At 54.0% G+C, this 27,994-nt stretch overlaps 1 protein-coding gene across 1 annotated transcript; it reads left to right on the top strand.

Moving 5' to 3' along the window:
* The first annotated feature begins 151 nt into the window (after positions 1 to 151).
* Positions 152 to 27,994, top strand: CLMN (calmin (calponin-like, transmembrane)). The gene is made up of 12 exons (XM_004682025.2): positions 152 to 230; positions 4,294 to 4,389; positions 6,337 to 6,420; positions 8,779 to 8,871; positions 10,892 to 11,082; positions 12,491 to 12,684; positions 13,447 to 13,526; positions 17,289 to 18,968; positions 20,848 to 21,038; positions 24,759 to 24,819; positions 25,515 to 25,585; positions 27,379 to 27,994. The coding sequence occupies exons 1-12, from the start codon at positions 153 to 155 to the stop codon at positions 27,545 to 27,547; spliced, it is 2,988 nt and encodes a 995-aa protein (XP_004682082.1). The 5' UTR covers position 152; the 3' UTR covers positions 27,548 to 27,994.

Consider the following 27,994-nt stretch of genomic DNA (forward strand, 5'->3'; position numbering starts at 1 on the left):
ATGGGCTTAGTCTGGGCTGGAAAAGATGGATTCTAGATGCCACCCAACACTTTGCCACCTCCTGTGTGAAGGGGGGCCTGGGGCTCTGCCTGCCCTCTCTTTGGGAAGTGGAGAATGGGGGTGCCTGCATTTCTTTCTGCTCAGCTAACAGCATGCCCTTGTTTTCAGTTGAGAGGGAGATTGTACAGAAGAGGACCTTCACTCGATGGATAAATCTGCACCTGGAGAAGGTGAGTGGGGGCTGGGCCATTGGTGGGGGGCCAGGCCAGTGCAGGAGGGACCCCGGCGCTCTGCATTGTTTCAGTGGCTTTTCTTTCACTTACCTAAACACCTGCTGTGTGTGCTGCCAGTGCTGGGTGGTGCACACAGCTGGAAACACCTGGGAAGCTGGAGGAAGGCCCCGTTCTCTCCTCTTGGGCTGCCTGTCCTGCTGGGGAGGGAGAGGGTCTCTCGTTATAAAGGAAGCAATGAGCAAATGTTCAAGCACCATCATTGTCTCACAGCCCACTGTGGGTAGGAGGTGGTTGTCTACAGATTCAAATGCCGGGGTGGGAGCTGGCGGGCACAGAGGGTGGGACCTTGACTCCTGGTACCGGGTTCTCATTAAAAGCCCTTTGAGGGTGTTTGGATTGATTTTATGCAAAACCCGCGCCACCTTGTAGCCCAGTCATGTTCTGCTGTGTACCACACGACACCCCTATGGGTCAGTAAGCTTCTCCGCCCTTGATGCGTCAGGCCCCTGGCTTCATGGTCCCAGATCCCTGGAGCCCTGTGACAGCAACGCCCCTGGCTGGACATTGTTTCCAATGAGCAACAGCTTTCAAGAGACATGAAGTGCCTCTCCCGCCATCCCCCCGAGTGAGCTAGGTTCACCCCGCAACAGGTAGGCAGTGCTTCCCAGGGCTCAGTATTCAACTGAGAGGCCCCAGAAGCAGCCCCAGAAGCAGACCGCGGAGGAGAGCAGGATCCCAGCGGCAGATGCTCTGAACGCGTGTCCTCGCTCACCTGGCTGGCCCCTGGGCTTGGGCAGGAGAGGCTTTCTGGGACAGGTGATTTGTCCTGATTCCTTGGTCTCAGTTCTCTTTCTTCTTAAATTCCATTCTGCTCTCCCGTAGGCACCGCCTGGGCCAGTTCTGTTAAAGCGGTGACATTCAGGTCTCTACCTAGGAGCGAGGTCCATCTCTTTCTTCTCACCTCTCCTCTTCAAAGGTCCGAGAGTAACCAGTGGCAACACTTAGTGTTAACCCTGAAGAAAGGCTCTGAGAGAAAACCATTGACGTGATTAGAAAGCAGAGAAAATAAATGTGGTTTATGTATTAGGGGTACCTGACGCGGGTAGTTTGATTTAGGCCTGTTGTATTCCCCGGCAGGCTCTGACCGCCCTTACTTCTACTCCCCGCCTGTAGAATGGGTTACTCTAACCCACGAGGCTTCTGAAGTCGCCAGTAAAAGACCGTGAGACCGCGGGTCACAGACCAAACGCCGTAAATCATCTGCCAGTTGCTTTGACTGTTGGTACATTTTCAGCAATCCTCATAAAGTGGAATGTTATTTTTTGGGGAAAACCGTTCCCCAAACCTGAGTTCCCTGAACTCCCAAATTAATACCTGATGTGTGTCAGTGTACCTGGAAATTCCCCCTGGCGGGTGGAGTGTGGCTGAGGCATATTGCTTTGCTGTGCTTTTTTTTTTAATTAAAAAATAAATGCCAAAAAGTACAGAGGGCAGTATAGCAAAGAGCATGCACGCACCACCCCAGGTGATGCTCTGCTGGCATTCGTCCCAGTGTGGACTGGCTCGCCGGCCACGCTTCTGCCCATTCCTCGGAGCAGGTGGCAGTGCCCACTTGCAGATAAATCAGACAGCACCTGAAGCCGATGCCTAATAAACAGGCAAAATTAACAGCCATGTTTCCAACCTGGAGACTCTCGAGACCAAGCTTTCATGTAAAGGAAGCCCAGGAACTCCCCCGAGAGCTGGATTTAACTGCCATTTGAAGGCTGTCAGAAATATTTACTGAGTCGCTGGCTTCTGGAAAAAGTCCTTCATTTACCGGAGGAGTTAGATCATGAAGTGAGCCCTGGGGGTGCTGTTGACTCGGCCATACCAATCTCGTGAAGCCCACGGAACGTTTGGGGCCCAGGGTGTTTGCCCTGGAGCGGGTTCAGCTTCTCCCCCGCCTTCCCGCTGGCTAGACTCTGGCCACGGCCCCTCTTGCAGTGGCTCTTACAGACTCTGTCGATGGAAATTGCTCTCCAGGTGGAACTCCGCACGGCTGGGCCACACTCAGGACCGGTGCCTGGAAATCTTGTTAGTCTCTCCATCAGGGTGGGGAGGGTGTGTGGGGCTCGTGGGAGCAGGAGTAACATTGCCCTGAGAGCCTGTAGCCCAAGCTGGTTTGTCAGTGGGTGCTGGGTGGGCGCTGGAGTGGGTGGACCCGGATGCTGTCTCGGGAGGGTTTGTGAAGAAAATCATTGGCTTTTGGGTTCACAGTCACTGTGACCTTGAAGCCAAGCCCACTCTGTGTCCCTGTGGGTGCAATCACCCCATGTCTGGACACACTGGGGCCAAAGGCTCAAAAAAAGGGTAAGGAGGCGCCACCTTCCTTAATTAGAAAAAGAAGCCATAGTCCCTCAAGGCTATCTCGACAGGAGGAAAAGGGTGTCAGGTCACAGCTGCCCAGTTTCCCAGGACATTTGTTACCCCGCCTCTCTGGCTGGTTAGTGCTGTCACCCACCTTGATCCATACAAACGCCCCTTTTCGTGCCTGAGAACAGTGAGCCCAGCCCCACTGTGTGAATGCTGCGAAGACCCCAATACCCAGAACTCATGTTGGGACTGTCTTATTAAAATGCAGGTTTCCAGGCCTGGTGCTCTGAGACTCTGCCCAAGTCCCAGCCATCCTATTGAGGGGAGTTGGCACCTCCCTCACTTAGTCAGCAGAACCCCCGGAACCCCGAGGGAAGGCCAGTCAGCGCGCAGCCTCTGTGGTGTGCTCAGCCTCCTCCATCCCGCCCCATCACCGCCTCCTACCACTCCTTGCTCCCGGGCTTCAGGGGAACACCATTCGCAAATCCCTGCTCTGGCGCATCTGAGCAGCAAGTGCAGCTCCTGGCGGACCCCATGTCAGATGGCCGGCACCGTGTCGGTCACTAGGCTGACCGGGAGGGGGCCAGTCCGCAGTGATCTGCTCCCACTGATGGTGGGGCGCAGACCTGATGCTACCTCCTCTCGCCTCAGTTGTGCCCCGACTTTGAGTTGGGTCAGCACCCTCACTGGCCCTAGAGCCAAGGACACTTCAGCCTGAGGAGGTTAGGAGAATGCCCGAGGCCCAGTCCCCCGGAGGGCGGAGACACGCTGCTGTGTCTGGCCCCTTTGCCTTGTGGAGGCAAGTGGCATCTTGAGGTAACAGATCGGCCTCAGCCTGGGGGGCGCGCTGCAGGGAGCAGCATCCAGGGTGAGCTGCTCCAAGGTCTGATTAGTTACAATTAGCGTGTGTCACGTCTGTTCCTGTGCGTCAGCCTCTCAGCTGCACTCACAGCCCCACGCGCGTGGGGTGAAGAGCAGATCCTTGCCTGTCGCCCACACGCGGCAGGCCAGCATGGGGCCCACAGCCCCCGCGCCCCCCACCAGGCGCACAGCCTCTTCCTGGCTTCCCTTGCAGGAGTCCCCCACCTCCAGACTAGGGCTGGATGTTGACGAGTGACTGTGTGCGCATAGGAGATTGAGCGGGACGGGAGGTGGGGGCCCCGCTGGCTCCGGACGGGGGTGCCCTGGGCTCCCACCTGAGCAGGTGCTGTGGCCGTGTGGACGGGGCCGCTGTGCTCAGCCAGCAGGTCCTGATGGAGATGGGGCTGCCCTGAGCTGCCGGGTAACCAAACACGGACCCGTCACCCAGCTTCCTTGAGCCTCGGTTTACCCAGACCTGAGGTGAAGGGCTGGTACTAGGGAATCTCACACGAGCCCAACTTCTGGAATTCGTTTTTTCTGTGCTGAGACTGTAGTCAAACGGGTCATTTCTTCCTTCCCATTGGGGAAGCATGGATGTGCTCTAATTCGGGGGTCTCAGTCTTAGGTCAGGAGGGTCCTTGGGCCCGCTTGTTCGTGACTTGTTGGTGACAGTCAGCGTCTCTGGGTGCCTGCAGCCAGCACCACCTCCCAGAGGGTGGGTCGGCGGCTCCTTGCTGCGACAGACCCGGAGGTCTGGGCGTTCCCCTGGTGAGTCCACGGCTCTGAGTCCTTCTGCTGGCCCCACGGTCACTAACCACTGGCCTTCTTTCCTCTGCGTTTGCAGTGCAACCCGCCTCTGGAAGTGAAAGATCTGTTCATCGACATCCAAGATGGCAAGATCCTGATGGCTTTGTTAGAAGTACTGTCTGGGCGGGATCTGGTACGTATGTCACAGCAGAGCCAGGAAGAAGTCAAATGCAAACCAGGACCTGCTGGGCACACTTTGCATTCTGATTATACACATGGACATTAAACCCCACGAGAAGAAACTTTGGAAGGGGGACATTGCTTCCTCAGCCTTGGGGACAGGTGTAATTGCGTGTAACTGAGCAGTATCTTTTTTTTTTTTTAAGATTTATTTATTTATGCATACAGAGCTGGGGTACAGGCCAGAGGTGCAGGGGCTATGAGAGGCTTCACCAGAGACAGAGTGGGGAGCAGAACAGGCAGATCGAGGAAGTACACTGCTGAGGGCAGCAGCAGGCGGGTCAGGAGAGGTCTGTCGCGCCATGTGGGTCACCTCTGGGGCGGGGATCGAACTCATTCTGAAGTGGCTTTAGCTTAGAGCTGTGCTTTAACTCTCTGCGCCACCAGGGAGGGCCTCAATATCTCTTTTTTTTAAAGCAAATATACTCTATTAAGTATATAAAGGCCCATGTTTTCTGTGAGTCTGTTCAGGCTGAAGACTGGAGCCAGATCATTAAAGCTAAGCTAGTCAGGCACGATATTAACTGGAACAATGGCCTGGATGCCGGGCGGTGGAGGAGAAAGGCGACATAGTCATCACGTTTTATTACCCACTGCAAGGCTAAAACTAGAACTGCTGGTTTCTAGAACCTTCTCAGTATGACTGAGATTGCATTGGGAAACTGAGCCAAACCCTGGGTGTTGTGACACCTGCTCTGCCCTTGAGGAGCACCGACCTGGCCCAGTGCCAGCAGGTGGAGGCTGAGCAGCCTTGCTCTGAGGAGGGTCAAGTGTTCGGTTTGCAGGGAGTGACCCACATGCTAATACCACGGGGCGCAGCTCCACAAACCACCCCTCAGCCCATGTGGCCTCTGTGGGCTTAAAGTCAAAGCCCTACTTCTGCTCACAGATCTGGTATCTGGAATCTTCTGGCACCCCTGCACCCTTCCTGCCTTTGTTTTCCCACTGGCAAAGTGGGAGGCGGCCTTGGCCTCCCTCCTAGAGGGCTGCAGGGTCACAGGGTGGAGCCCGAGGGCAGAGCGCTGGCTACTCAGCCGTCGCGCTGTGAGCCGGCAGTCCGAGACAGCACGTTCCTGCCCTTCCTCTGCGTCCCCAGCCACGTGGGGCCCCCACTTTGTCACAGGGCCCTGAGCCAGTGCCGCCTAGCTCTAGGGGCCTCACTGGGGACTTTATTCAGAAGCCCAGCCGAGAATAGCCCCCTTCCCTGTGAAGGGGGGCATTCACCCCGTGTGCACCAGGCTTCGCCCAGAGGCAGGGTGAGGCCAGGGTGGGCCCCTCGGTGCTGCCGGTGTGGACAGCTCGTGCCAGAGCACCTGCGTCTGCAGACACCTCTCCCCTCCTCCCCTTCTCGCGTGTCTCTGCCCATCTCTGACTCTGACTCTCCCCTTCTGCCCCACTCATCCCTGTTTCTCTCCCTGTGTCTCTTCAATCTTTCTGTCCCACCCTTTCTCTCCATCTCTCTGTCTCTGTCTCCTGTCTCCCTCTGCCTCTCCCCACCCTTCCCCCACCCGCGGGATAACTGTCCACAAAGCTGTTGTCCAGAAACCAGAGTCCCTCTGCCACCGTGGGGCTGGCAGGTGACATGGTGCTGTAGCCGATGCCCGTCCTGACTCAAGCCGTCAGCACAGCGAGACTGGCGTGGAGGGTCCCTCGAGGAGGGGGGAGCTGGTCAGAGGGGAAAATCTGAGCAATCAGACTCTTACTCATACCCCGAGCCCCCCATTCACCACGACGGACGCTGGCACTGACGCTGCCGCTGCTTGTCCTGGGCCCCCGGTGCGAGTTTGGGGTCCGCCTGGACTCAGCCATGAATGTGAAGAGCAGAGAAGGCAGCCGGCCGGGCTCCAGGGGGCGGCTGCGTCTGCCACCTGACTTGGGCTTTGTTCTGTTTGTGCTGCAGCTGCACGAGTATAAATCCTCCTCCCACCGGATTTTTCGGTTGAACAACATAGCAAAAGCACTTAAGTTTCTGGAAGACAGCAATGTAAGTACTCGGCACGCTCCTGTTCACACGGCCTCTTCTGCCACGAAAGGGACCTCTTGAAATTCTGCGCAGGTCATGCGAGAAGTGTGAAGTGGGCAAATTAAATATAAATGTAACTGAACTCGGAGACCGGCCCTCGGGCCTTCGGGATCCATGTGGCGTTTCTCTCTTCATGCCGTGAATAAGAGCATGTAACCCCTCCTGTTAGAGCTAAAATATGGGGGAGTGAAGGGGTAGGGGGTTGGCTAAAGAGCCAGGGAAAATCACAAGTCTCCCTCTTCGATGTACCTTTCTAGATGTAAATTAGCTTTTCCTGCGTTTTCAAGGCCTTCAAAAACGGGAGGGAGGGCCTAGAGGGGCGAAACTGGTGAAGCTCCCCCTCATAGGGTGTCTCCATTAACCCATGTATAAGCCCCCCACTTGCCTGACGTGTCGGCCCGCACGGCAAGCTGTGACCCTCTTGGGGTTCTCGGTGGCTAGCTACAGAAGCTGACCTCGGCTGATTTCATCAGGAAAAGAATTTGTTGAGAGAATATTGACTAGTTCACGGGATGATTTGAAAGACGGGGAAGTCAGGGTTGGGACCCAGGGGTGCTGGCACAGGACGACTGCTGAATCACCCAGTCTGGTGAGAGCCACCACTCTTCCTGCCCCCCCCCCGACACCCCACTCGAGGAAGACACTGCTCACTGCTCCCTGGAATGAATTCTCAGTATCACACTTTCAGATTCAAAGGCCTCAGTTTCCCAGCCTAGAACCCCACCATGTCCCAGCTACCAAGGAGAAGGGGAGTGCTTTGGGCTTTTGAAGAGTGAAGTGGGCTCTACCTCCTAGGCTGTGGGGAAAGCCACAGACATGGCAGGGTTTCAGGTGATGGGACAGAATAGATCACAGTAGTCTTAGTCTCAGCAGCCGAAGTGTGGAAGCAACCCAAGTGTCCTTTAGTGAGCAAATGGTTAAACATATTCCATTGTGTTTGCAATGGAATATTACCCACCCATGAAAAAGATCAGCAGCCTGCTACAACCTGGAAAGAAGCCAGACTTTTTATTTGGTGATTTCATTCCTATGAAATGTTTGGGACAGGATATCTCTAGTCAGAATGTAAATTAGTTGGGGGGGGGGTTAGGGTTAGGGCTGCTGAGCCCTTCTTGACATTGATATCTCCCTCCCAGCCTTGGCCTTCCTCCCCCAGGACCTTGTGTTTTCTGCGTGGTGCTTATGGATTCAGCCCTAGGCCAGAAAACTAGGGCGTCCCACTTGCTTAGAAATGCCCAAGCCTGGTTGACAGGTGTTGTGAGAACCCTTGACAAATTGATAGAACCAGAGACTGTGTTGTGCTTTTTGGGAAGCCCCAAGGGAAGGGGAAAGGAATTGAGGGTGTGAGGTGTTCGGGCAGCCCTCCTGGCAGAATTGTGTAGGGTGGAGTTCAAAGTTTACCTTGACTTATTCATGTCTCCTCTCTTTCCCGGAAAGAATGGTTCTTCCATTTGTAAAGGGCTGTAAAGAAGACACAGACAGAGCCTGCAGAATCTTAAGTAGTTAACTCCTCTCTGGCCCTTTCCAGAATAAGTCTGCAGACCCCTGATCCCAAGGTTTCGGTTGTTTGCAGAATGAAAGGGCAACTTAGCAGGGGTCCTCAGACCCTTAGAGTACTGGTTCAAACGCACACTTGTCAGGCCCACTCCCTGCCCTTCTGGGAGAGAATTTGCCTTTCCAACAGACTTCCAGGCGATGATGATGGCTCTGCCCAGGGACCACACTTTGAGAAACGGTCAGGGATTGATTCCCTAAAAGCCCATCTCTGTGGTCAGAGCTCAGTTAAGCAATACACAGTCTCCTGAGGGTTTCTATAGTGGCACATTTGAGCCAATCGGTGGGATATTTTGTGATGATTCAGGAACGGGGTGTAAGCCTCATCCCAACACTATTTCTAATTGGCAACGCCTAACTGATCCACACCCCTGCCACCAGCGGTCTGTGCTGGCCTCCAGTTGTTTTCCATCTGGGGGTTCAGTGGCGTTAGCACAAAGTGCCGGCGGCCCTGAGACACTTACCATCTTCCCTGGGAAGAGAATGACTGTCCCGACTAGTGCTGTGACCTGGGCACATTGTTTTCGACCTTCTTAAAGTGTCCTCGCTAAAGAAGCAAACGTGTGGAGGAGCTGAGTTGACACTTGGGGGGGGAGCTCGGAACAGTGCTGTGTAAACGCTCATTAAACATGCGTGTCTGTACGCTGTGGAGGCTGCCCTTGGGCAGGTCTCAACCGCTCAAGTGAGAAAAAGAACAAAGCACCAGGGAATTATAGGTCTCAGCCCCCACGACCCCCGCTAAACCGGTGAATTGCTTCTGTGCAGGTAAAACTGGTTAGCATTGATGCGGCCGAAATAGCGGATGGCAACCCCTCTTTGGTTCTGGGGCTGATATGGAACATCATCCTCTTCTTCCAGGTAACGCGGTCTCTCGTGCCACGGACCCGGCCTCCTTGAGCCTGCTCGTGCCAGCAGAACCAGGGCGGGGGGGTGGGGGGCGGCAGATCGAGGGAGACCGGGAGGTCTTGTGCCTGACAGATTTTGACCTTTCTGTTTTCTAAAAAAGAACTGGAGGAATCTGGTTGCTAGAGACTTTGAATCTCTGTCGTCCTTTCAAAGGTGTGAACTCTGTACTCTGGAGAACTCCCTGTCCTCCGAGGACTTGAAAAGTTAAATGTTTGCTTGGGAAAAGAATTTTGTCTGAAGTGTCGCAGGAACTGGGAAACACTCCCAGCCCAAAACTGAACTCCGTAGAGTCACTTCCAGCTAGAGAACGCCTGAGGTGTCCCACGGAGACTGTGGGGGGTGCCAGGAGGGGCGGAGGCAACCGGGAGCCAGCTCCTTCCACAGCAGCTTTGGTTTCTGTTTGGACGTGCAGACTTTTTCTTTCTTTTTTTTTTTTGACAATGCGTGTGTGTGTGTGTGTGTGTGTGTGTGTGTGTGTGTGTGTGTAGAAGAACTGGAGTACAGGCGAGAGGTGCGGGGGTGGTGAGAGGATTCAGCAGAGACAGGGGGGAGCAGAACAAATGGATCAACTGAAACACACTGCTGAGGGGAGCAGTGGGGAGACAGGAGGAGTCTGCTGCGCCCTGGGAGTCACTCCCTGGCCAGGGATCAAACTCAGGTCATAGTGGTGACAGTGCTGGGACTGAACCCCTAGGCCACCAGGAGGGAGGCCCTGGAAATGCAGACGTTCTGGAAGCATGCCAGGACCTGTGGCTGGAACAAGAGCAGAAGCTTTTGAGGTCAATACCAAGTTCGTTTCCCTGAGGAGGAGCGAGCCGACATTTTGTCTTCTGAGTCAGAAAGCCATGGTTCATTTTCCTCTGGCTCCAAGAGCAGTTGACCGGTGCGGGGTGATGTGCTGGGGCTGTTGGCTCAAGGCTAGTGTTTTAGAGAGGAACAGGCACGCGATCCGGGGGCCAGAGATCCAGTTCTGTGTGAACCTTGAACTTAAAAAACCAAAGGTTCTCACAGAGCCTGTGAAATGAGTTTCCAGGTCTGTGAAGTTGGAACCGTGGGCTTCATGTGTAGTGGCTCAGAGGCACTGTGTGGATGTTTTGGTTCACCGTGCCGTGTTAGATACCAGCCTCCATGGCTGATCTTCATTATTAAACTACCTGAGCGATGCTGGACGTGAACTAAAAATGTGTTGAAAGTCTAGGTATTAAATCCACTACAGATCTTCGTTCATTCAAACGCCGAGTTTTCTGTGTGTGCCAAACCCCGCCCATGAGTCCCACCCTGGCAGCTGTCCGGATAACAGACCAGTCAGTCCCACGTTACAGAACCTTGTGTTACAGGCTGTGATCAGGGTCTAAACAGGGTGTTAGAAGAGCACCAATGAGGGGCAAGTCCTTGAATGGGATGGGAGTGAGTCAGGAAAGCTTCCTAGCGGAAATGACACCAGGCCTGGGTTTTGAAGGATGAATAGGAGTATGTTAGGCCAGTCCTGTTCACCTAGGGGTGGTGTTGAAATGCAAATTCTGACTCTGAAGGGACAGGGCCTGGGGTTCTGCATTTCTCACATGTGCTCCATGAGAAGAGCCACATTGTGCGTAGCTAGGGATTCCGTAATGGAGGGAAATGCCTCCCAGGCAGCAGGACCAGAGGCAGCGGGACCTGAAGCAGCCTGCTCCGTTCCAGAGAGGAAGGGGATTGCTGGCAGTAGGTGAGGAAGACCCTAGGTAGGGTGCCTGGCCAGAGCAGGAGGGATGGTCTTACTGTGAGTGGTCGCTTCCTGCACTGCTAGCCACATGACATGGCTGGTCCATCCGCACACTCTCCACCCTGCCCCTGGACAGCCTGGCCATCAGGAAGGGCTGTCTCCTTGCCTGGAGAACCAATTCTGCATGAGCTGGTTCTCCTGGCTGTGGTCCACATGGCTGTGGGTCAGGTGGGCATGGCACTGGGGTCTGAAATGCAGTTTTCCTTCCAGATTAAGGAGCTCACAGGCAACCTCAGCAGAAACTCTCCATCTTCCGGCCTGTCACCCAGCCTGGGGGCCACAGATTCAGACTCCTCCTTCCCACCCACGCCCACCACAGAGAAGAGCTCGGCCATCTCGGTGAAGGACCAGCGGAAGGCCATCCGGCTCCTGTTGGCCTGGGTGCAGCGGAAGACAAGGAAGTAGGCCACCACCTGGGTCCCCAACCCCCACAGGCAGTTTTCAGGCAGAGGGAGGGGGACCCATCCCTGGAGCGGGCAAAGGAAGGGAACTCAGTGGTCACTGACTCCCTGTTCTATGGCCGGCACGTCAGTGAGCCTCTCAGAGCAGGGAACGCCATTGTCAGCTTCTGCATCCAGCCACTGCTTGCACATGGCGGGTTGAATACAAACCAGAAGGCCTTTCTCCAAGTTAACTCGCAACGTGGGGTTGTCTCTTGATGCTGGGAACATGTATGTCCATTTCAATAAGCGTCGGGGTGTCTTTTCATCTGCCAGCTTAAAGGAAAGCGATAAAGGCTGGCACTTGTCAGGGTTCGGCCTGCCCCCTCACACCCCTCAGCGGGACGGGAGCATGGAGCAGAGCCCCGGCTCCCGGGTGAGCAGCGGTTCTGAGTCAGTCCCGACTGGTCACTGCCGAAAGCCCTGGCCATCGTGGGCTGGGATGGGCAGACGCCGGGCCAGGGGCCAGCCACGGCCTGGCCTAGGGTGCCGGTCACGGAGAGGGGCTGAGCGCGGGGCTGCCGCAGCTCTGTCCCCACCGCGGTGGCTCCAGGCATCTGGCTGCGAGCGGGGACATTTCACCCCTGAGAACGTGAAATTGCAGATGGACATGACAGGTCTGAGGCTCGATCGATGGTCCTCACGGACGTCAGCACCTGGTTGTGAGAGCACCTTCTGCTAACACTGGCTAGCGGGCACTCACCGAGCTCTTCTGAGGACGCCGCTTGTGTGATTTCTTACGAATCTTAATTTTCTAAAACTAAAAAATTAGGGTTTTATTTTTTAAAAGAGTGTGACCCAGTGCGAGCAGTGGGGTACCAGGTGGCGGATGTTGAGGGGCGTTTGTACCTGGCCGCTTAGCTACGTGTATCCCCGTTCAGGTTATGATTTATTTGAATTACTAGCGGCGGCATTGGCCACTTGGTGGCTTCCATGAGCTCCTCACCGTGCACACGTCCCCACGTCCCGGCCGTCCATGTGGGTTCCGCCTCAGCCGCTCCACAGCAGCCCCCAGAGGTCACAGCAGTCGATCCGGGTTTATGAATGAGGACCTGAGGCTTGGAGGCCCCTGGCTTGCCCAAGGCTGGGATGTGAACTCGGGCTTCGGGGCGGAATGGCGCAGCCCTCCGTGGCTGGGCTTTGAGCACACCTGATAGGGTGACAGTGCACAAAACGCTCCTCTGGACACCTGGGAATTTGTGAACACAGGCCCTGTCTGCCCTGTCGTGTGTCATCCCCTTCTGTGTCTCGGGAAGTGGAGCTGGGGGTTCCGGTCAGCTCGCCAATGCTTCGAGCCTGGGGCGTGTTGCTGGGTCTGCAGCTCCTGGATCTTTGGCCGTGCACCTGGTGACACCCCGTGCTCCCGCAGGTATGGCGTGGCGGTGCAGGACTTTGCTGGCAGCTGGAGAAGCGGGTTGGCCTTCTTGGCGGTGATCAAGGCCATCGACCCCAGCCTGGTGGACATGAAGCAGGCCCTGGAGGAGTCCATGCGGGTAAATCTCGAGAAAGCTTTCAGCATCGCCCACGACGCCCTTCACATCCCCAGGCTCCTGGAGCCAGAAGGTAGCGTGCTTCTCTGTCTCTGCTCTCTGCTTTTTAATAATCATTACGACAAATAACACATGGTCCAGGTAGAAAATTGGACACTACAGAAAAATCTACTGAAGACCCCTATGTTCCTGCCACTGAGGCCCCTTCTCCAATGTTCATCTATGCACCTAATTCTCATTTGTTTTTGCTTAACTGGGGTCATTCAGTGTATATAATTTCGTATCTTATGCTGCTTTTTACTTAACATTATAATTAAGAAACTGGTGCTGTGCTGGCTGCATCAGGTCTTAGTGGGGCCTTTTCTGGATGCGGGTAGCCAGCTCCTGAGCACACCAACGTTTACTTAGCTCTTCCCCACTGCTGTTAGCTCTTTCCCACTACTAACTGCCATGGGCATCTCTGAAGAAGGTAGATGGGGTGGAAAGCACACTCCTTTTCAATGCCCGTGGCTCTCTCCATCCAATTGCCTTTGGGTGTCTTAGGCTCACTTGGGTCCCCCTCTGGCCACGAGTGAGGGCTGTGGCCCCAGACTCGCTGAAGGACTGGGTGGTGAGTTGAAGGTGGCACGGTGGGCAGAATCTTGGGAATAAGTAGCCCTGATCCTTCCTTCGCCTGTGAGATTTCAAAGGCTCTGCCCTTTCTGGGTCACAATTTCCTCATGTAAGGTGAAGAGGGAAAGCCCTCCGGGGCCTGGGGGGCCCCCACGCATCCTGCGATTCATTTCAAAGTGGCTGTGTCTATCTATGTCTTCTGACCCCCGCATTTCTTCTGCAGACATCATGGTCGACACCCCTGATGAGCAGTCCATCGTGACTTACGTGGCCCAGTTTCTAGAACGTTTCCCGGAGTTGGAAGTACGTTTGTTTTCCTTACTTTAAGCAGAAACCACCACAGCTGCTATCAGACAGCGCTGGGCTCAGCCACTTCTTGGGCCGAGCGGCCATAGTCAGCAGCTGATCTCAAGTTCTCTGGATGTGGCCATGTTTTGTTTCCATGTCACATTGGAAACAGGAGGAGAAGCTACTCCACCCCATGCCTCTTCCCTGCTAGACTTAACCAAGATTATCTAAGGTGCTCGCATGTGATGTGGATCAGCTACTTGATTTCTGAGCTATCGATGGGGCATTTTAACAATCGTCTGGAGTCTGTGCTAAAAATTATACAGCCATCATTCTAAAATCCACCTTTTTATTTGCAGAATCCCATATTATACATAGTGACATTTGTGGGGTGGGGAGGGGGGGAGCAGAAGTAGACTGTCAGATTTGTCTTGGCTCCGTTGACCATCCATCCAGCCCACACACAGTCCCATGGTGACATGACAGCAAGGTGAACGAAAGGACCACAGCTCTTCTTTCACTCACTGGTACTTCCCTGAGCTGGCCCAAGCGGACATGCCCGCGTTAGATGGTCTGGTGTATTTGCCACAGTATGGAAAGCAGCTAACAAGTCAGCGAATACGTGAGAATTCCAGGGAGTTACAAGTACTGGATGGAAAGAAAAGGCGGGGAGAGCTCATGTCCTAGCAGGGGCTGCAGGCGGCGGGCCCATGTCTTTCTGGACTGACTGCCGTGATGGTCAGTGCATCAACCTCATCTTCGAGATGAGAACTCAGACACACCAAGAGGTGACCCCTCCAGGTCCCACAGCTATTGAGTCAAGTTGGGATATGACCCCAGGCCCCTGGGGTGCCAAAGTCTAGGTTCATAGATCTCTTACAACTTGTGTTTGAAACAGGGGACCTCATTTTGTATGGCCAGAGGTCAGGGCCATACCACGCCACAGTGTGTGCACATCACTTCTAAGGACAACAGAAACTTTGGCAAAGGGGATTTTCAAGCTGGAAAGCCATTGCTGTGTGGCCTCAGACAGATGACTTCACCTCTCTGATACATATCTGTATCGGATTGTACTGTAAGCAGAAATACTGCCCACATTTCAGAATTGAGTGCTAACTTTTGTGCCTGGCACAACAGCTGATGTTCTGCAAATGGATGCAGATGGTGATGGTGATTTTGTTAATTTTGTTTTCTGGCTTATTACTAACTTCCGTAACACAGAGCACCAAGGGCTTATATGAGTCCTGAGCACTTAAGCTGGAATCAGAGTCTAAAACTGACTAAAAATGTATATTTCTTTGAGTCAAGGGCATAGCCAGGACTCAGCACATCTGACACATGGATTTCCTGAGTGCCAGGGTGAGAGATGGTGGCTGGAGCAGGAGAATTTGAGGAAAATGTATGTTAAGAAAGTCTTACTGATTCAAAACAGGGCACCCCTGCAGAACAATCATCTTGGTTCCCCAGGAAATATGGATTTGAAGTTTAGGGTCACCTAGACACCCCCAGCCCCCGCCCCATCGACTGTTCCTTAACAATTAAACTGTATTCAGTTCATGTCAGTCAGTGTTCATTAAGTCATAGCCATCATGTACCAGACTCTGTATAGAGCTTTATGGCCCAGTATATGGCTTGTTTTAGGAAAGGCCTTGGATATCTTTGGGAAAAAAAAAAAATGTGTCTTACATGGTAAAAAAATGCACATTCTTTGGGTATTGATTTGTCAGAGTTGCTTAATATGCTGTTCTAATATCTTCTCCACACACACACATGGTATATTATATTTATTTTTGCATAGTATGGGGTGCAAGCCAGAGGTGTGGGGGATGAGAGGATTCAGCAAATCTGATAGAGTGGGCAACAGATAAGCAGATCTACTGAAATACTCTGGTGGAGAGGAGAGTGGTGGGGCAGGAGAGGTCTGCTAAGCTGGGGGTTGAACTCAGTCCATAAGTAGGGGCCTTTGCAGTGGTAGTGCTGAGACTTAACCCCTAGTTCACTAGGGAAACCCTATTCTCTACACCTATTACTTTGTTCTGCTCTTTCAGTTAGTGTCAGAGAGAAATGTTAAAAATCTCCAGTGATGATCGTGGGTTTATTTCTTTTTGTTCCGTCAGTTATTGCTTTGTAAGTTAAAGCTGTGACCTTTGGAGCATATACATTCAGGATTGTTGTAGCATCCTCATGACTGGATTGTTCTTTTATGCAGTTTCCTCTTTGTCTTGAAGTGAACTTCGTCTGATTGGAATATAGCCACACTGGTTTTCTTCTGACTAGTGTTGGCATGATAAACCTTTCTACATCTTTTTCCATTAAATGTGTACACCCACACATGTGTGTGTATATGTATATATATATGTATGTATGTATGTATGAATATGTTTAACATACGTTTTGGAAACAGCATACCACAAGGGTTTCTTAGTCCATTCTGATAAGAGTTAGTGTATCACTCAGTTAGTGTGGTTTTTGTCAGTTTACTTAGATTTAATCTGCCACCTTAACTATTGTTTCCCATTGGTCCTTCCTGTGTACCTTCTTCCTTTCTTAGTTTTTCCCCCCATTATTTATTTTTTCATTTCCATTTTATTCCTTCCTTTGCTTTCATCTACATCAGCTTGTTTTGTCTATTTATTAGATATCCTAGGGGTTATGATACCCTGAACATACCTCAGTCAACCTTGAATGACTGTTATGACTTTTAAGTCAAATGCATCTAACATATTTTTACATATGCAACTATTTAATTACAGTCATTTCTCCATTCTTTTGTAGTCATTTCATTTCACTTCTACACATGTTTTAATCCCGCTATTTTTGTTATATTTCTGCTGTAAGCAGTCAAGAGGCTTTTAAAGAATTGTTTTTAAGTCTTCTATAAGTGACCATATATTTACCATTTCAGGTACTTTTCATTTCCTCCTTCAGATCTAACTTCTATATGTGATCACTTCCCTTGAGATTGAAGAACTACCTCGTTATTTCTTGTAGAATAGGTTAAATAGATAGTGTCCTTATTTGCCAATTTTAGCCTTGGGTCATATTTGGGTCTACTTCTAAATAGTTTTGTTTCTCTTGATTCAGAAACTCATGAGTCTCACTCACCTAATTTTTCTTGTCTTAACATTTTTAATTTTATGCCAGAATTGGTGCATTTAAGATCAGTAGAGGTTGACTTAGATCACAGTTTTCCCTTCAGAGAATGTAGCCCTTTCCCAAACAAGGACCTATGATATTCTGATCTTCTCATCATTGATAAAAACTATATGACAATTTTATTTCACTTAAGCTCTCTGATTTCAAACCAAGCTCAAATCCATTTCTTCCACCAGGACATTGGGGGCCAAGCACAATAATATCACCTAGGTTGCTCTGTGCTTCTCAATCCTGTTCTCAACTGCTTCATATTTAGCAAAAGTCTCTGTTTGAGGAATGGGTATATAAGGCGAGTTGGCTTTGCATTAGGAATCCTTCCAGATTCCAATTCAAGGGGGGGAGTGGCTGACAGTATCTGCTCACTTTGGAAGGACTCATCCTTCTCTAGAATTTAGATCATGGAGATTTCTTTCCATCCCTAGCTTAAAAAAAATCTTAACCCATCTGGTATTTTCACAGTTCAGCAGAAACCATAGTATTTTGCAGACTTCTACATCTTAGAACACTTCACAGCAGTTCTGATGTGCCTTTTTCCACCATAATTTTTCATTTTTGAAGAAAGGAATGTGCATTGTACTTACACACTCTTCTGGTATCACCTTGTCCTCTGTTTCATGGCAGGAGGATTTTGAGGATCCAGAGAAAGAAGCTCCTATTGAATCCACCTTTGTCCGCATCAAGGAATCCCCTTCTGAACAGGAGAGCAAAGTCTTCCTTCTGACCGAAAATGGGGAGCGTTCCTACACTGTTAACCATGAGACTAGCCACCCACCCCCATCCAAGGTCTTTGTCCCTGATGAGCCAGAGAGCACTGACGAGCCTGAGAAAAGCCTCTTGAGTGACATGTCCTGCCATGCTCTGTCAGATAGTGCTTCTGAGTTCATGCACCAGATCATCGACCAGGTCTTCCAGGGGATCTCAGCAGATAGCAGCATCAGCGAGACATCTCCAGAATCTTCCATTCTGTTATCCAGAAAGGATAATCGGAGGGCCAACTCCTTGCCAATCAAGAAGACTGTGCACTTTGAGGCCGACACCTGCAAGGATGCCTCCTGCAGCAAGGACTCTTTCTACAGCCAAGACCTTCATTCCGAAGAGGGCGCCCAAGGGGCACAGGAGTTGCTGAAGCAGGAGGGACAGGTCCCGGTGGTGGAGGTTGCTGAGGAGAAGCCACAAGAGGAAGCCCCAGGGATCCTGGAAGCCTCTGCGGACGACTTCACTTGGGTGGATGGGAATATGGATCATTCTCTGACTTCCCAGACTAGTCCCTCCTGGAACGGGGAGCTGGAGTGTGCAGCCAGCCCTAGTGAAGACGGGCCTCCCCTGTCATCCCCCGAGGAAAACACCCTCCTGGCCGATTCCCTGGAGATCAAGGTTAAGCTGCTGACTGCCCAAGCTTTGGGCAAAGAAGACTATTTTGAAGGTGTGCCACTAAAAGCCTCTAAATTTAACAGCGACCTTGTCGATTTTGCCTCCACCAGCCACCAGCAGACTTTCAACAAGGCCCCTCCTTCTCCGGAGAGAAAAGCAGCCGAGCAGGAGGTTTTGGAGGAGAATCATGAAGAGAAGTTGGGCAAAAGGAAGAGCAAATCTGCCCACAGAAAGCAGGATTCGGATGAGCCGCAAGACAAGTATGTCCAGCACAACCCTCACAAGGACCCTGGCCCAGAAGCCCTCGGCTCTCCTTGGGCCCCAGAGGAGGCCCTGGGGGGTAAGAAGGCCAAGGTGTGTGAGAAGACCAAGCACAAGTCCCCCTCGCACTGGCAGGGCAATGAGCCTGGGGAGGCGGGGGCCCCCAAGCAGCTTGGGGGAGAATTGCCCTCCAACCCGCCCAGCAGCAATGTCAGCCTGGAGACCCTTGGGAGTCCCAGCGAAGAACGCCTGGACTTCAAACCCTCCCCGCCGCTCTCCAGGATCTCCATCATCCCCCACGACCTCTTCTACTACCCGCACTACGAGGTGCCTCTCTCTGCAGTGTTGGAGGCCTATGCGGAAGGCCTGGAGGATTTGAAAAATGAAGAAATGGACCTGGAGGAGCCAGAGGCCTACCTGCATGGCCTGGAGGCTGGGGAGGAGGCCCAGGAGGCTGAGGAGGCTGAGGAGGCCGAGGCCGAGGTCTCCCAGAGCCCCGGCAGCTTCCTGGGGCTGGGCAAGGACCACCCCCAGCAGAGCGACCAGGCCCCCTCTCTGCACTGGAGTGCCGAAGCTCCCCAGCCAGCCTCTGAACACACTCCCCCACCCTCCCAAGAGGCCCAGCAGCAAAGGGAGGCTGAGGAAGGTGCCCCTGCCGAGAGCCATCAGGTATTTGATTTGGGGGTTCGGGAATCCCAAGCCCTGGCACCGTTCTGCCCTGCTCTGAAACCCAGAGTGTGTGTGTGTGGGGGGGGAGGAACGTGGACTCTTCCCTCACAGGCATCCCAAGGCTGGAATTTAAGGAGACTCTCCCTCTACCTTGGAAAAGTGGGGTGCTGACACCTCTGAGAGTGAGTCCTCCCTAAATTTGGCACCCTGAGCACTCACTGGCCTTTGCCGACCCTGACACTGCCTACAGGGTGCCAAGAGGGTCAGGAGGGGGTGTCCTGCAGGGAACACATTTGTCTACAGAGAGCACAGCCTGCAGGCGTGGATGTCACCCCGCCTCTGGCAGGAGTGCGAGGAAACTAAGGCAAGACCTCAGCTGTGCCCCCCGCCTTGACCTTTACAGGCCTTTCAGTTTGGCACAAATACCTGCTCCTATGCATTCAGGGGCTCCGGTGAGCAGGGCCGGGGAGCGGCCGGCAGCACCTACAGCTTGTGTTGCTGTTTCATCCCGTCCAGCGCTGGAGCCTGGAGCCGGCCCAACAGAACAAGCAATGCGGGGGTGTGAGGCGCAGTGGGGCAGGGTCCTGCTGCAGCCCCCCGTAATCAAGGCTCCCACTAGGTGTCTGTGCTGCTGTCTGGGCCTGTGTGTCTCAGTGCAGTGGGCGAGGAGCTAGGCCTTGGTTGTTGGGTGTCTGCGCTGTGTCCTGCTGATTGTCCGGGCCTGTGGGGGTCTCCTAGGTCCCCTGAGTTTGTGGGGTTCTCCTAGGCTACTGAGTTCGCGGGCTGCCCGTGTTACCTGGCCTACCTCCCCGAAACCAGACTGGGCCCATTGCGCTGTACTGTGTTGGTGTCTGGACTCCCGAGTCAGACTGATAAATGGACTAGGGCTTGGGGGTGGGGGAGGAAGGAAGGGTGCCCTCCTGTTGCCCCTGAGTGTGTCTCATCCAGGCTGAAGGGTGGACCTCGGGGCTTGGGCAGGCCGTTCCTACTGCCTCCACCAGGTTTCCTGTCTCCTGCAGAATGCCAACTCCTGCAGCCTCTCTCCCCCTGTAAAAATAAAAGGGGTTGGGGAAAGACTCCCTTTCAGAGGAATGGAAATGACACGTGTTTCAAAAAAACAAAGCCCTCTCCTCGTCGCTCCTTTCAGAAAAGGCCGCACTGGCCCGTTGCTGACGAGGAGGACTGACGTTTCCCTTGCTGAGTGCTTTCAATTTCTTTGTCCTCTGAGTCCCACTGGCCACTAACCCGCTTGTCCTGATCCGTGTTGAGCAGCTTCCCCAGGCCCTGAGGGGGGCATGCAGACGGTGTCTCCACCATGTCCGCTCTTCTCTGTTTCCTCCATTTCCCGCTGGGGCGCAGCTGAGGGAGCTCGGGTGGGGTTTGCACAGGGATGCGGGGCCCTTCCCCGGGTCCTGCAGGATGCTGCACACACAGGAAGAAGCGAGCAGATGCTAGTGTATGCCTGGGTGGGTTTCCCCAAACTCAGGGCCCCCCGTGAATCCTGTGACCCACCGGGCTCCCAGGCTCCATCCCTTGGCTTCGGTGTTTGAAGTCCCGGCCATTGCCTGCCCTGGGGACACCCTTCCTCGGAGGCTGATGCTCCTCTGCCCATTTGCCAGACAGAGAGACTGAGGCTTAGAGACTCGTCAGCTGTTCCAGGTCGCTCAGCTGCCGCCGGATTCAACAGCAGATCTCGCTGGCTAAAGCCCTGCCGGGCTCGCGCACAGCGCACACCTCTGTCTGCAGAGAGGAGGGGTCGGGGTGGCTGGGCTGAGAGGCCGAGGAGGGAGGGCCGACGCCTGGGACAGGTGGGCCCGAGCCTCATGGCGTCTTCTCTCCGTCTTGACTTGTCTTTGCTTGTCATGCCCCAAACGTCCAGGAACCCTCCAACTCAGAAAACATAGCAAACCCTTTAGAAGAAAATGTACTGGGAAAGTCGATCAGCAGTAAAAAGAAGGAGAAAAGGAAACATGTGGACCACGTAGAAAGTTCCGTCTTCGTCGCGCCTGGAGCTGTCCGGTCCTCCGACGACCTCGAAGAGGACACTGGTGACCACAAAGCCCTTTCCAGGTATTGCGGTCTCGCCTCAGAGACGCAGCTTGGGAGCGACCCGCTGGACTCAGTCTGTGTTCAGCTGCTGGTGTGTTGGGGGAGGCCAGTGTGGGGGCCTGCAGGGGAATGCAGATTCATACCAGGTCCTCACCCTGTGCCAGACCTGCTGCAGAGCAGCAAAACCAGCAAAACCCAAAGCTTGCCCTCTCTGCCTCCTGGCCCTGAACAGTGAGCTGGCTGAGCACACGGAGGGTGGGGAGTGGACAGGCGAGACCGCAGAGGCGCTGCCCCCTGCCCCGGCCCTGTGTGGTGGCGATCGGGCCAGAGGGGAGCAAATGTTCAGAGCATGTAGCCGACCGGCCTGCGCCTGCCTTCCCAGCCCCCAGGAAGCTGGACATTGCTATTAAGGCTTCCTGCACGACCTTGGCTCCAAGGAAGCATAAGGGTAGCTGGCTTCTCTCCGGGAGGATAGTGAGCACTCAGTGGCCTGCCGGTGGCTTGTAGCTCACCTCTGCTCTGTCATCCCAAGGCCACAGACCATCAGCTCTGTCCCAGGGGAAATATCTAACTGCTGAACATCTGAAGAACCCAGTTCTCCCCGTGATCATCTGTCCTCACCATGATCACCGTCTGCCAAGCTCAGTGTGCCAGGCATTGTGCCTGTAATCCCTTGTTAGTCCCAGGGCACCCTACGGGCAGGTCGGTGGGGCTGTGCCTCATTGTGGGCGCAAGGAGGGGCAGGGATACTCCCCACTCAGGAGATAGCAGAGGGGGCCTTAGTCTCAGACACATCAGAATCCACAGGCTATTTTCTGTGACCCCACTTTGCCTGCGGTGGGGGAGCCACACCGTCTGCCAGGGAGGGTGTTGGGTCTGTATTTGGGGAGTGAGTGGAGGCCCAGAGAGAGTGAGAGAGAGTGGGAACTGGCAGATGCCCTGTTTGCATCCTCTCCCGCTCCCCGCGTCCCTGCCTGGGTTCAGGGGACAAGGGGAAATAGAGGCGTGGAACGGGGAGCCACAAAAGGCTGCTGTCACTTCACCCAGGGCCCCCAGAGTCCCTCTGTCCAGCAGCTGTCTTCTCAGAGTACAGGTGGGCACTGGAGACAAATGGCCCAGGGCTGCCTTCCACCCACGCTCCTGGGGTGGGCCTGTTGGGCAGGCGCCTGACCGCTCAGCTTCTGCTGAAGCAGTTTTCTGCCCTCCTGAGGAGCCCTGGGTGGTGGAACCAGCCAGAACTGGGGGCCTTAGAAGTAGTGAGCGACAGCAGAGATGCAGGCACCACTGGGTCCTCCAGTTGCTCACAGGCTGGGATGTGCACCCTTGTTCCTCGAGGACTGGGTGGAGCTTGGTAGGTGGAGCTGGGCACAGGCAGAGGGTCAGGGCTTAAGCATTGAGTGCACATGGGATTTGGATGGGGGTGAGGGAGAAAGAAGACATTCCTAGCAAAATAAACGGGCTGTGCAAGCAGCTGGGCCCAGCAGGCACCTCGTGTGAAGGGGTAGGGGAGACGGAGGCCTGGGGAGGCTGGCACCTGGGGGCATGTTGCATCAGAAGAGCCGCCAGCCCACATCCCAGCGAAGGTAGGACAGCAGCAGGCAGGGCAGCGAGAGGAAGCCTGGAAAGCAGCTGTTATTTGGGGACCTGGGAATGGCGCCTGGGTACTGCAGGCAGACCCTCACCCACACGGGCCACCTTCAACTTATGGCAAAGCGAGTTTTTTTAGCTCAGGTGGAAACTGAGCTCCAAACGCCCTCAGACAGCCTGGAGGGGTGAATGAGCCCCCAGAGCCTGTCCTGCCAGCCCTCTGGCCTGCTCACTCCCAGCTAGGGGTACACCACCCCTTCCTGCTTGTGTGCAGTCAGTGTCTGGCCTGGAGCAATCAGGTGGGATGGAGCCCAGGACCCCCCTCTTCCCTCACAGGATGTTCTGGCTGCATCTCTGCAGAAAAACCCAGGGTTCTGGAATCTGCAGGAACCACCTGGCTCCTCTCTCCCGACTCCATCCACATGTACCCTTGGTCACTTTCTCCCCGCACCCCCTGGGTGCCAGGTACCTTGAAGTCCTTGAACACCCTACCCCGTGCCAAGCTCCGCCTCCCTGAGGACCTTCCCTCTTTCTGGAGTGCTGTCTGCCCCCTCTTCTAGCCTGCATCCTTGGGTCTCAGCAACATTACCTCGCTCCATGCAGCCTTCCAGGATTCCTCCAGGAATCCTCCAGGCATCCTCCATAGCCTCCAGGCTATTTGGACCCCTTTAATGACCTCATAGCCACTATTCTCTTTCTTCATGGCGCTTATCAAAACAGTCATTCCCATAATCAAGTGTCAAGAAGTGTTCATCATCTGCTCTCCCTCTGGATGGGGGGCTAGCTCCCTGAAGGCAGGAAGGCAACCATCATGCCCCTGCCCTGCGCCCCAGCATTTAACAGTGCCTTACAGTTGGCATTCTGTAAAAATTCGCCCAGTGACCAGATATGCTCAGTCTGCTCCTGGGGGGCCTGAGTCACACCGCAGTCCAGAGCTGGCACACAGCAGGCTATGGAGGATGCCTGCTGAAAGAAAAGTGTTGGGGACTTAAACCTGAATACATCCCATGCTGATTAAACTATAACCCCCAAACCAGGGAGGCGTGCTGGAAAAAAAGACAAGGGGTGAGGCTAGCGAGAACTCCCTCCTAAAGGAAACGCCCCACTTTGCTAGAAAATATTACAAACATGTTGGGGGAAGCACCTTGCCTCTCCAGCACCCCAGCGTGGAGTCCACACTTCCAGACACCACTGCATTCTAGGCACCAGGGGATCCTTTTGTTTGGGGGTGCATTTTATTCATGTCGGTGCTGTGATAGCAGTCAGGACAAACCAGCCCAGGCTTGGGCTTGAGAAGAGGACTGAAGTCCAGCACAGAAGCCAGGGACTGGAAACCAGATCAGCGCCCATCCCCCAGGAGAGTGGGGGCGCATCCCTGACGGCAGTGGGCGGGAGCAGCAAAGCTGTCAGCCAGGGACTAAACCCTTGACTCAAAGCCCTTTTGTCGGGAGCCCAGCTACCACCTATTGGTCTCCCTGGAAACCAAATGACTCTTTCCGTACCTGGACACAGGGTCCCCAACACCAGTCTCCCAAACAGCATGACAGGGCCACTTGCACCTGCAACCCTACCAGCTCCGTGAAGCAGGGGGTGGAAACGGTGATCCTTTTCACAGATGAGGAAGCAAGACCAGAGACCTAAGGCCGAGGCTACAGCTGCCTATGACTTGCCCAGGCTGGGTGGCCCGTGTCACCAGATCAGGGCTGTGTCCACATCAGCCTCAGGCCTCTGGTCAGAGATTAGCCACCTGCTGAATGAAGGGTAATGGCCAGCAAAGGAATTCTGGTACCGGGACCCAGCCAGGCCTCAGGTTGGCTTTGTTGGGACCCTAACCCCTTGGGATGCTTGGGGAGAGGGCCCTTCCTACCCCGAAATCGTATCATTTTAAAGACTATGTCGTCTGAATTTCTATGTGGCTTAAAATTCTTTCCACCTTTCCGCCCTGCTCATAAACAAGGGCCCACAGCGCTCTCTTTACAAGCTCACTCCAGCCCAAGTGGGCGTCTCTGATGGGGTCCCGCTTTTCCCACGCTGGGTCTGGAATCGCAGGTTTTCTGAAAGCACAAGCAGAAAACTCGGGACCGGGACCGGCAGCCCGACTCTGCCCCAGTTGCTGGTGGAGGAGGCAACTCAAAACATGTGTTTATTTTTCAGGACTAGTCACAGCGACTCCAGTATTTACATTCGACGCCATAGTAATAGGTCCCTGGAATCGGTTAGTATGTGAATTTCTTCTTCTCTGTAGGCCCCTGCTAATGGATTCCTTTCCGTCCTTCCTCCTTCCCAGCCCAGAGCTTTACAATGACTGATGGGCAGTGACTGTACTTTGGCATAGAAGACAAGCTCAGTGAAACCTTGTCGTTAAGCTCAGTCCAATCGGATGTCCAGTTTGGGCAATCAGGGGTGTAAATAAAGTGATGATTTTAAAGCCCAAAGGCCTCTTTGTTATAAAAAAGCAAAACAAAACGGCATCCAACATCCCCTGCAACCTGCCCCCCCCCCCAGAAGGCTCACCTTCAAAGGCAGAGGGGCAATTAATGAGGGGTCACGGCTGCTTAACCCTCAGCTCCCTGGCATCTGCTGCGCGGGTCCCCAGCCGGCTTCACGTATAGGGGCGGAGCCTCAGTCTGCATGGGCGGGGCCGCAGCATCAGGGGCGTGGCTTCAGCATCAGGAGCGTGGCTTCAGTCCGCAGGGGTGGGGCCTCAGCCCGCCGCGGGTGGGGTGGGGGCCGTGGGGGCGAGGGCATGTAGACTGTCACCTAGTTTGCTTTTGGAACTAGATGTTGCAGCACTGAGAAAAGCCTGGCGTGCTCAGCTTTGTGTGTTTAAAATCATCTTATTTTCTGTTTCAGAGATTTCATCTTTACTAATTGGGTTTGCGGGGGTTTTGTTTATAAATTTCACTGTAGGATCATTTTAGCCACATTCAACTGAGGAATGCAGCTGGAATGGATGACAGAGGAAATGGGATGTTAACCAGGTGGGTGGTTTCGCCCTGCTGCCAGCTTGTGGGGTCTCAATGGGTTTCTTTCTTTCCTAATGAGGCCCTCTACCTTATTGAGGCTGGGGGGTCTGCTCTCCAGCTGTGCTTGGTTGATAACAACATAGTCTGGAAGTGCAGGAAAATACCTGCTCCAAAGGAAATGAAGTTAAACCAAATGAGAGTGGTGAGTGGGCGGGTGATTAGCCCGGATGGGCGTGGTGTGGTCCAGGAAATGACTCCATTTCCAGGAGGGCCTGGGGGGTCAGCCTGCCCCCATTAAGTAACAGTGGATGAGGCAGGGCGGGAGGAGGGAGAGGACGCTGCGTGGGCCTTGCACACGTGCCTGACACGTGTGTTCGTTCTGTCACTGCAGGTACAATACTCAGAAGCTCACTGAGCTGATTTTACAGTTTCATGGCATCAGAGCAGACATGAAGAGGGAGTACAAACACACCAGGATGTCCATGAAAGTATCCCTTACTGTTAAGACAGCACCTGATAGTCTGAGGTGGCCGAGTGACTAGGAAGCCACCCCTGTAGCACCTGTGGACACAGACACCCCTCTAGAACTCACAGCTCTGAGATGCCCTGCCCATGAAAGCTGCGGGCTGCATTTTATTTACCATGCATTTGAATTCACATGGAGGACCTAGGTTATAGTGGGGAGAAGCCTCTAAATATTCAGGGCACCCCAGCAGGTCACCTTTACATTGAATTCTACCCTGCTGGCTTCTGCAGGAAAGAAAAAAAAAAAAGTGAACCATGTCTTCCTCCCTGCCTCCGAATGAGAATAGGCCTCGCCTCTTCCACAAGGTGCATGCTCATTGGAAAGTCATCCTTGCGGCTTTTACGAGTAGGAGACTTTGAAAGTGGGAGCCGTAGGGTGGAAGGTGCAACTGGGTTTGCCGTATGCTCGGACGGTTATTACCTCTGTGGTCAAAGCTCACTATAGCCAAGTCAGTTTCTGACAACGTGTTTGAGAGACATTCCAGCAGTGTCCTGTTCTCTGCTGCTGAATCCGTTTCTAGACCAAGGCAAATGCGTCACCGTCGGGACCTCACTGCTCCCAGTGTGAGGAGGTGGCCAGACACAATTTTTCCCTTCTCCTAATCTCCGTCATGCACTCGAACCACCTGAAGAAGCTTATGCTGTAGGCTTCTAGAAATGTAATGTCACGCAGAGGCCCCCAGAATTCTCTTCCAATAAGATTAGAGCCCCTGTGCTCCCCCTTGTGAAAATTTGAGGCCAGTGACCCCCCCACAGCATCCTTCTAGTAAAGCAAAAGATGGTAAATCTGGCTCCAGTCAGCTCCAGTAGTTACTGTAAAGGTTGTGTTCTGAAGCTAACGATGCAATTTGGTGGCAGTTCGGGGAGTCTATGGTTTTCTGGTGGCTGTTTCTCAGTGACCCACCAGCAGGGATTGCTGTGCCCTGGCAGGCTTCCGAGGTCCCGCTGTCGGTACCCCAACAGAGAGCCGCTGTGGAATGCACAGAGAAGGGCGCAGGGCTGGCCTGCGAGGCTGTCAGGGAGACGTGACCTCGGACCAGCCACCCCAGCCCAGGAGTCTCCTGTCTGGGAGGTGGGGTCAACACCACCCCCTAGTGTGGCGGAGAAAAACTGAGAACATGGGGGAGCTCAATGGGCCCAGCCCGGGCCTCCACCTCGGGCCCCTTGACTGCTTCCCTGGGAAGCCCCGAGCTCCCCAGGTGGGCAGTGAGGCTGGGGTGCAGAGGGAGTGGGGTCCGTGCGATTGGGCCCCCTGTAACTGCCTCGCCTATCTCCCTCTGCAGGAAGGCCAGCCACGCTGGAGAAGCCAGGCTGCGGGCAGGCCCGAGCCCAGAGAGCGACTCGCTGACCCAGTTTGTCCAGCAGCCGGACATGATGTATTTTATCCTGTTCCTCTGGCTACTGGTGTACTGCCTGCTGCTTTTCCCCCAGCTGGACGTCAGCAGACTCTGATGCGCGTGCCTGGATAATAAAGAAGACTGCACCCTCACGGGGGCTGGGGCTCCTTTGACTTCTTTCCTCTGGGTTCTGAATCGGGCACCCAGCAGACGGTTGAGGACCCCGAGGAAACAGACTCCTCACCCCTCCCCTTTGCGTCCACGTGGCCTTTTCCTCTTGTGAGTCCTAAACGTGCTCTTCTGTCTGGCTCTGTGCAAAGCTCAGGTGTGTGCTGTGTCCCGGGGGCGCTGCTTCTGGCCTTGCTGGTGGGTGTTGAGCGTCTCACTAATACTTGTGTGGCCAGGGCCTGGCTTGCAGCTCGTGCCCCATACGGGTTTTCAAGGAATGGTCTGGGTTACCTCGCTGAGGAGCTTCCCTGGTGAGGAAGAGGGTACATGCCCCAAGCAGAGACTTCTGGGGTGAAACTGTCGCAGGGGAGTGGAGGTGCCGGGGCAGGTGGAG

Source organism: Condylura cristata, unplaced genomic scaffold, assembly GCF_000260355.1.
Source record: "Condylura cristata isolate star-nosed mole 26May11 unplaced genomic scaffold, ConCri1.0 scaffold00013, whole genome shotgun sequence".
Classification (NCBI taxonomy): domain Eukaryota; kingdom Metazoa; phylum Chordata; class Mammalia; order Eulipotyphla; family Talpidae; genus Condylura; species Condylura cristata.